General features: G+C 38.8%; 1 protein-coding gene and 1 non-coding gene across 2 annotated transcripts in view; one reads left to right on the top strand and one right to left on the bottom strand.

Annotated features, from left to right (window-relative positions):
• Window positions 1–424: 424 nt before the first annotated feature.
• Window positions 425–9,887, bottom strand: part of LOC128206230 (transmembrane channel-like protein 7) — a 34,725-nt gene continuing 25,262 nt past the window's right edge. Inside the window, exons 10-16 of the mRNA XM_052908563.1 lie at window positions 9,469–9,572; window positions 7,702–7,812; window positions 7,499–7,574; window positions 5,965–6,092; window positions 2,118–2,285; window positions 1,679–1,757; window positions 425–729 (exon numbers count right to left, since the gene is read on the bottom strand). Coding sequence (XP_052764523.1) covers window positions 661–729; window positions 1,679–1,757; window positions 2,118–2,285; window positions 5,965–6,092; window positions 7,499–7,574; window positions 7,702–7,812; window positions 9,469–9,572 — 735 coding nt within the window. The 3' untranslated portion in view covers window positions 425–660. The remainder of the gene's footprint in view (window positions 730–1,678; window positions 1,758–2,117; window positions 2,286–5,964; window positions 6,093–7,498; window positions 7,575–7,701; window positions 7,813–9,468; window positions 9,573–9,887) is intronic.
• Window positions 3,430–3,546, top strand: LOC128225273 (U5 spliceosomal RNA). The gene has a single exon (XR_008259627.1). It is a non-coding gene; the product is annotated as a U5 spliceosomal RNA (small nuclear RNA).

Genomic DNA, 9,887 nt, shown 5'->3' with positions numbered 1-9,887 from the left:
CTTTGACCTTGTGACCCCCCAAAATATAGGAGTTTTCTAAACCTCATGATCAACCTCCCTACCAAGTTTGGTGAACCTAGGTCAAACCATTCTCAAGATATTGAGCGGAAATGTTTTTTACATTGGGGGTCGCCGCGACCTTGACCTTTGACCTAGTGACCCCAAAAACAATAGGGATCTTCTACACCTCATGACCAACCTCCCTACCAAGTTTGGTGAACCTAGGTCAAACCGTTCTCAAGATTTTGAGCAGAAATGTTTTTTATATTGGGGGTCGCCGCAACCTTGACCTTTGACCTAGTGACCCCAAAAACAATAGGGATCCTCTACACCTCACGACCAACCTCCCTACCAAGTTTGGTGATCCTAGGTCATGCGGTTTTCCAGTTATCGATCGGAAACGAAGTGTGACGTACGGACGGACTGACGGACTGACGGACTACCGGACTACACTGACTGACGGACAGGGCAAAAACAATATGCCTCCCCCAGAGAGGGGGAGACATAATAACACTTAACAACAACCTGAATTTAATTTTTTTTTTATAAATATTTATGATCTGTTCCATTTAATTGCTTTTAAGAGAACCAGTCATGTGTTTGCAGAAAGTAAAGAAAAAGTCCGCTACACCATAAAAAGCTCATTGAGCCATGTGATGTTCACTGCACTGCACTGTACTCGAAGGTCTCATGCAGTCGAGCAACAAGGAACTGTTTGTCCTGCCCTTCCTGTAAAACCAATGATAATGGACATGCAATAGTGGTCAATATTATAGCAATATTTTTGCTACATTCAATCAATGATAACAAGAGATGTTAGTGAAACATTTATGCCCCCTTGGGAGCCAAATTGTTAGTAGGATTTGGACACTTAAAATATGGACAATCAGAAAACCTTTTTTCAGCTTACAGTCACACTGACCTTGACCTTTGACCCACTGACCTCAAAATCAATAGGGTTCATCTGCTGGTCATGACCAATAAGCCTACCTAGTATGAGGTCCCTGGGTCAAAGCGTTCTCAAGTTATTGATCGGAAACCGTTTTTCATGTTAAGGTCACACTGACCTTGACCTTTGACCCACTGACCTCAAAATCAATAGGGTTCATCTGCTGGTCATGACCAATAAGCCTACCTAGTATGAGGTCCCTGGGTCAAAGCGTTCTCAAGTTATTGATAGGAAACCGTTTTTCATGTTAAGGTCACACTGACCTTGACCTTTGACCCACTGACCTCAAAATCAATAGGGTTCATCTGCTGGTCATGACCAATACACCTACCAAGTATGAGGTCCCTGGGTCAAAGCGTTCTCAAGTTATTGATCGGAAACCGTTTTTCATGTAAAGGTCACACTGACCTTGACCTTTGACCCACTGACCTCAAAATCAATAGGGTTCATCTGCTGGTGATGACCAATACACATACCAAGTATGAGGTCCCTCGGTCAAAGCGTTCTCAAGTTATTGATCGGAAACCATTTGGTATTCCGACCGACCGACAGACAGACAGACAGACAGACAGACCGACCGACATGTGCAAAACAATATACCCCACTTTTTTCAAAAGGGGGCATAAAAATGACACCAAAAGATGACATACAGAACTGAAAAGAAACATCTTAAGAAACATCTTCTAGAATCAATTAACATTCTATCTTTTATGACTTCCCAGAACTTACAATTTTGAGCTGTTCCTTCAGTGTTTTAGACATGTTTTCGTGCGCCTGGCCAACAATCCAGTAGTAGTACATGAGCATGCTGAAATTGTATTCTCTTTTCATAAGATATATAATAGTAACTATCAATTAACTAAAAGGTCATGTTTTTATAAAAGTCCTTTTTGTTTTATTATATTCAATCTACTAACAACCTCTGGTGCCCAGCACACACTCTACAAACAAGCACCAGTGGCGGGAACAGGTTATTTTATCTTGTTTTACATGTGTTTTTAAACAATAAGTTTTGAACCTAAGAAAAATCAGTAGCTCCTGGAAGAAAATGCATTTATTCTTGTTATCACATCTGTTCTATCAATTAGTCAAAGAAAACCCTTCTAATATATTGAATACAGCAATAAATGTTGAAAATATGACACTAGTAATTCTTTTAGTCCCTTACCATAGCAGAATGCCCGCAATGGCCATAAACCCTGGTGTACTCATGAAAAAGAACACTTCCCGAGCCTCTGTTGGCCAGCGGTCCACCATGTTGGTCACCACATCAAACATGATGTAGTTCTCGTAGGCAAAAACACGGAAAGGTCCACAACCCTTTGAAGGAGATATTCTGAAATATATAATTTACAATAGTTATATCACATGTAATATTCAAAACAATAGGGCCATGGTGGCTATGTTAAACAAGTGACCCTCAGGGCAGATCAGTTTTGACATCAGGGACCGAAGATGAGCAAATTTGTAAGAAGACACTATTTTTTATGCTACAAACCAATTATCTAAGCTCTCAGCCTAATGTTATTGGACAAGAAGATTTTTAAAGACTTTTCCTGTTCAAGTCTATGTTAAACAAGTTACCTCTGGTGCATGGCCAGTTTTGACCTCACCAGCACAAAATGAGCAAACTTGGTAGAGGGCTACTTAAACCAAGACTACATACCACATATCTAAGCCCTTGGACAGATGGTTTTTAACAAGACAATTTTAAATTTTTTCCTCTTCATTGTCATAGCATCCAGAGTTATGCACGAGATTCAATGGAGCAGTTTTTGATGTAGGACCATTCATGATAAGTTTGGTTGAAATACAACCAGTGGTTTAAGGGCAGATATTCATTCATGATTTTTTCTAATAATTTAAGTTAAATAAATCAATTAAAACAATTATGAAAATACATTCAAGTATGATGAAGAACTACTAAGATAAACATGACAAGACATATGCATTTTGCTTCGTTATATACTTATTCCGAATAACCTTTAAACACTCAAAATGCATTAAAAAAAAACATTTGCAGCTCTTCACAATTATTCACTTCAAAGTTTGGGTTTTATCTCATGGTTGCTGTACAACATAATTCACATTATCGGCCAAATGAAAGCTGACAGCTGATGAAGCATTCATGCATGAAATTTGATAAGATCCATTGTGGATGCCGCCATTTACACTTTTTAACAAGGGAGACCAGTAGATGATACTGTCAGCCCAAATCAATTCCCTTGCTGCCTTTTTTCAAATAAATTTTACAAACTATGAAACAATTATCAAAGAAATGTTTGAATTAAGAAATGATTTAACAGAAAATGTTAAAGAATACTTTTCCTTTTTAAAAACTAAAGAAAACTGGCCAAACAAAGTAAAACATATTTTACATGAATGAAATAAAAGCCTTAGGTGATAAATATGCAAATCTGCAATATCAAGAATCAACGAAAATAAAGCTGTATATATTTTGAGATCGACCAAACACAGGTCAACTCTGGTTTCACTACAGCCACGAATAAATCTTTCGCCTTTTACTAAAGATTTCCGTGCAGTGGAACATTCAATGAGTCTATAGACTTATTTCTGCAGCCCCTCTCAAGAAGGGTAAACCATTAATGATCAATATCCAATACTTGCAAATACCATCAAACCAATGTGATGTTGATGAAAATGACAACTGCATAAAGAAGATTACGGAGAATGTAATAAAATGTTTCACTTTAATTTGAAAACCAGTTTTTTTTCACTTTTAGAAAACTCCAAAAATACTACTTGAGACAACAGGTTATTCCACACCACATTTTTTGAGGACATATTATAATGCATTTAATTATATTTTTTAGCCCAAATCTATTCAACTAAAAAAATAAAATAAATAGGTGTATCCCAAATATTTCTCATGCGTGTGAGAACAGTTTGATGGTGCTAAGATTTCAGGAGTGCCTTATCTGCCAACCATGTAAGAGATGGGTTTGCATTACATGCCATGTAAGGAGATGGGAGTGAGTGCTTTACCTGTCTACCATATAGGAGATGGGAGTGAGCGCCTGACCTGCCAACAATATAGGAGATGGGAGTGAGCGTCTGACCTGCCAATCATGTTGAAGATGGGAGGAAGCGCCTTACCTGCCAACCATGTAGAAGATGGGAGGAAGCGCCTTACCTGCCCACCATGTAGGAGATGGGAGGAAGGGCCTTACCTGCCAATCATGTAGGAGATGGGAGTGAGCGCCTGACCTGCCAACCATGTAGGAGATGGGAGGAAGGGCCTGAACTGCCAACCATGTAGGAGTTGGGAGTGAGCGCCTGACCTGCCAACCATGTAGGAGATGGGAGTGAGCGCCTGACCATGTAGGAGTTGGGAGTGAGCGCCTGACCTGCCAACCATGTAGGAGATGGGAGTGAGTGCCTTACCTGCCAACCATGTAGGAGATGGGAGTGAGTGCCTGACCTGCCAACCATGTAGGAGATGGGAGTGAGCGCCTGACCTGCCAACCATGTAGGAGTTGGGAGTGAGCACCTGACCTGCCAACCATGTAGTAGATGGGAGTGAGCGCCTGACCTGCCAACCATGTAGGAGATGGGAGTGAGCGCCTGACCTGCCAATCATGTAGAAGATGGGAGTGAGTGCCTTACCTGCCAACCATGTAGGAGTTGGGAGTGAGCACCTGACCTCCCATGTTGGAGATGAGAGGGAGCACCTTACCTGCCAACCATGTAGGAGATGGGAGTGAGCACCTGACCTCTCTACCATGTAGGAGATGGGAGGAAGCGCCATACCTGGCTACCATAGAGGAGATGGAAGCGCCTTACCTGCCAACCATGTCGGAGAAGGGAGTGCAGGGATTTCATTAAGCCGGTTAAAATGACTGATTAAAAAAATAATTTTGGCAGGCTCAAATTCTCAACAAAAAATGTCAAAATGCGCCATCGTTATTTATGGTCATTTATTTACATATAATTTTATATCTGTTGCTTATTTTTTCGCAACAAATGCATTTTTGTGTATAATAAACATCTATTAATATACAACACGAGAAATAAGACAATATTACTATAAAAGATTTTCAGAAAATATCGACCGAAAGAGACTGGGGTCAAACACGCCTTCAAATAATACAGCGCATGTTTGAGGGCGTTCTTGCCTCGTTTTTCTATGGAAAGTCCCCAAACACGTCACTAGCTATTTTAAACTACCAATAATAAATATCATATTATTTTATCCTATTGATCACACGCAAATGACATCACAGGTCATGCTTCAGAAATATGTCAAAATGGCTGATTTACGATGTAGGTAGTAAACAAGAATCTGGCTTGAACAAACACATGTCATTTGTCACTTCCATTTCCAAAAATTGAATGTTAATCAAAGTTAGTATTTTGTTATGAATACACAGATTAAAGTATTATATGTGATATGACCCAGTTTTACAGCTGTTACTGTTAAATTTTCTTTGAGATTGAACTTCATCATCATTGGATTTAAAATTTAATAAGGCAACAGCAAAGCTACGTATTAAAAATGTAAATATTATCTGTTTGTTACTGTTTGATACAAATTGTATCACAGTTGTGTAACCTATGATTGATGGCTAGGCTTATACCACAAAGCGTGGATGTTCGTTAAAACGATAACCTGTGATTTTTTTTTTTTAATCTAAAATATTTCCTAACTTTCTCGAGGGAAGTTATCTGACGTTAATTTTGTTTGAGAAAATAAAGCCCATTATGCTCTTAAAATGCTCAGAACGCAGGAGATGGCGTGAAGAATAAAAAAATCCGTGGGAGCATGCCCCAGACCCCCCTAGTTTCGCTTCGCACCTTCGATGTTCGCTACTTAGGCCTTCTCAAATTATATTTGGGCCGGCTCAAACTTTCCTTAATGAAAACCCTGGGAGCAAGTGCCTTACCTGCCAACCATGTAGGATAGGGTAGCGAGCTCCATATCTGCCTACCATGTAGGCGATGGGATTGAGTGCCTTTCCTAAAAACTATGTAGGAGACTGGAGGGAACACCTTACTTGCCAACCATGTAGGAGATAGGAGCGAGTGCCAGGATAAAGGAGAGTAGGAGCACCATCATGAACAGGGAGTTGGACTTGGATGTGCCATACTGTTGTACCGGCAGGCAGTTCTGCAGCAATGAACCCTGAGTGGAGTAGAAGAGTAATTATTTTAAAAGTTTATGGATAACACAATGATGAAAAGTGGCAGATGTTTATGGAAAACACAATGCTGAAAGTGGGAGATGTTTATTGGTAACGCAATAATAAAAGTGGGCGATTTTAATAGGAAACAATGATGAAAATGGGAGATGTATGTGGGTAATGCAATGATGAGAGTGGAAGATGATATTATATTGATGAGGAGATGATAATGGGTTTGACAAATATGAGAACGAAATAAAAAGAGCAGAATGTAACAATAATTATAATAATAGTTTATTTCGATCCTTGCTACAGACAAACATCATTGTTGCTCAATTGCATTCAAAGCTGATAGCTTATAGAATGACATTCTTGTTTGTTGGGTTGAAATGGGGTCTTGAGAAACCTTCCCCTTTGAGGGTCCAAAACCCTGGACCTCTTAGAAAGTTGGACATATATACCACTATACCCAGGGGTGTAGAAATTAATTTAAGTACAGTCAAAGCTGGTTGAATGGTCACCTACTTTAAAAGGTCCCCTGCCTTATCGGGCCACTCAAAATTCCTCCCATACGTTTTTACTATATTAAGTACGTGCATTAAGCGGTCAACTGTCTAACGCGGACACTAATATTTGCCTGCGGAGCAATAAAAACACTTATTAGCGGCCACTTATCCCTTGTCGCTGACACTTCTGCAAGTAATGTTTGCCAATACACAGCTTTAATTGATACTGAAGTTCACGGAAAAGAACAACAGCCTAGGATATTTCCGTTGTCTAATGAAAATGCCTATAACATCACACAATTACCATGCATGTTTACTTATCAAGAGATCATGTTTATAACATGTGGGCGAACGTTTCAATCAGAATTGTCACACTTAATGAAGATATTTTAATAATTACGAAGATAATTGACAAATACCAACAAAGAATGCCGGATATGATAATTATGAATTTACAGTTTGCACTGTCACTTGATGGTGTGAAACGAGTTACAATGTGTATTCATTTCCGTAAACAATACCAACAATCGGTTTTAAATGGATGTAAACATAAAAACATGACAAAAATTAATAGATTTTATTTTTGTTAGTGCGGGTAAAATAGACGGGTGAAGATGCTAAAGTAACCAGGTTATTTTACCAGCTTCCGGCCCATTTCTACACCCATCAAATAATTCAAAAGTGGATCCAAACAACAGCAACTTTTCAACTACAATTACATATATCAAGCCTGCATCCAAGATAAATTACCGTTAATACAAAAATGTTGAAATAATTCGGACCGATTACAATAAATGAGTTGAGAAATGCACCTCAATAATTGACTCCAGCTTTCTCAATTAGTGCCACAGTTTTACACCATCAAAAACTTCATGTATGAAATAATTGTACAGAATGTTCACCTTTTTGACATAAAAGAATACAAAGCAGGTGGCAAGACACATGGCTGGAATAATAGGGCTGAAAAACATCCCAATCCTGCAATAAAGGAAGTACAGTAAACATCATATAGCATCAAATCTAGCGATTAATTTTTTCTTAACCATGATGAAAAGCTAAACATTTAATTTCATAAAATTTCCAAATCCCAAAACACAACACGTACCAGCAGAGTGTCTGTAGGTAGACAAGGTCAAGGACACACTTAGAGAGGTCAAATTGTTGCTGACCCAGTAGAGTAAATAGCTTCACTGTGCTGAACCGTGTCACCAGCAACCTGTAACAAGAATTGTGGATACATTCATTAGAAGCAAGTATCCAACCAGCATTTTCTACCTTAACAAGGTCAAGGACTCTCCAATTGAGGTCAAAGTGCTGCTAGCCCAGTACGGCAAATACCTGATCTGTGTCAACGGCGACCTGTAACAGGAATAGTGGACACATTCGATATTAGCAAATATTCAACCAGCAATTTAACCTTAACAATGGTCAAGGACACTCCTAGAGTGGTCAAACTGTTGCTAGCCCAGTACGGCAAATACCTTCACTGTCTTGAACTGTGTCACCAGCGACCTGTCACTGGAATAGTGAACCAGTTTATAAGAAGGTATCAAACTAGCACGGTCTAGTACACAAGGGCAAGGACATTCTTGGAGAGGTCAAACTACTGCCGACTTGGCAGGGCAAATACTTTCCCTCTGCTGAACTGTGTCACCAGCAACCTGTAACAGGAATGGTGGACACATGCATAAGTAGCAAGTATCAAACCAGCAGTGTCTACCTACACAAGGTCAAGGACACTCTTGGAGATATCAAATCACTGCTGGCCCAGTACAGCAAAATATCTAATACAGTCGAAACTCGTTATGTCGACTTTTTCGGGACCTAGTGAAATAAGTCGAGATAACGAAAAATCGACTCATCCGAATTACAAAAAATATCACCAATCCCAACACGTTTGATTGATGTCCGATGTTTACATCCACAATTGAATTTAATTTTGAGCCATGTTGATAGTGTGTTTGAGGGGACGCCGTATTCTGCCATAATCTGCTTCTTTGTCTTGATACCCTTCTCAACTTCGATGATGGCTGGGTACTTCTCGTTATAAAATTTCGATGACAATTTTCTTTTACAACCCTTACCTTAGAATGGCCGGTCCAGATATCCCCCCGGATTTTATACCGGGGTCCTTCCCTGAATTGATCGACCAGAGCAGTGGAACTAACATTTGACATTTTGAAGTTATTCTTTCTGTCCCCATTCGGGATTGTAATCAAATGAATAAAATCTTCATGTTTTATACAATACCAAAAAAGGGCCTGAGCAATAAATGTCTCTTCAATCAAAAACATAAACATTCAACTTTAATTATTCGCACTTACCAATTACATTTTTGTATCCTCCAATTATGACAGTTTATTATAATGACAAGCATGGTATTTTGTGACATGCCGCAAACCGTCATAAATATTTTCACACCTATGACTCGATCTACAGTTCGACATAACGAACACAGGAAATGTGTGAAATTCGACCACAGGGACTGAAAAACGAGGTTGACATAGCGAAAAAGTCGAGATAAAAAAATCGACACAAACAGATTTATTTGATATAGAATAAGAAGGAATAAATTCGGGACCGGAAGAAAAGGTCGACACAACCAGAAAGTCGACATATCCGATGTCGACATAGCGAGTCTGGACTGTACATGTAAGCAGCAACCGGTCAAATAACTTTTTTTTTAAAGGTTTTATGCCAAATATTGGTTCATTCTATAGCAAGCATTTGACATGTATCCCACAAAACAATCTCATTCAATACATTTTTAATTTAATATTCGTATCAGATTTGTCCACAACCCAATTTCTTTTTCAACAGTGTATTCAACACTCATCCATAGCACAAACACATTACAGAAACATCCACCCACTTTCTAGGGAACTCCCAGGCAAAGGTGACTGCAATAACCACAATGAAGTTGAGGAAGACCAGTTTGTAGATCTGCTGTCCTACATATGTCTCCCAACATGCAAACTGAAATCGATACAAGTCATTTGATACAGTTCTTAGATATGGATATCATAGAATATAAGAGGAAACAACGGATGTAAAAACATCTGAAGACTGAAAAAGAAGCATTAGTAAATATTCTCTGTTCATGACTTCACAGTTTTTCTAAATATTCACATGTATGACTTTATGTTACGAAGTATGTTACTGTCTTCAAAGTTTTTGATTTGAGCAAATATTTCTTAGTGGTTAACATTTTTATAACACTGCAAGCCCTGCACTGGTAAACTGTTAGTCAGGCGTCTTGATTCAAAAATTAAATTTAAATTGCTTGACTTG

Source organism: Mya arenaria, chromosome 2 (assembly GCF_026914265.1).
Source record: "Mya arenaria isolate MELC-2E11 chromosome 2, ASM2691426v1".
NCBI lineage: Eukaryota > Metazoa > Mollusca > Bivalvia > Myida > Myidae > Mya > Mya arenaria.
The sequence above is the reverse complement of the archived record's forward strand: the minus strand, read 5'-3'. Positions and strand labels throughout refer to the sequence as shown.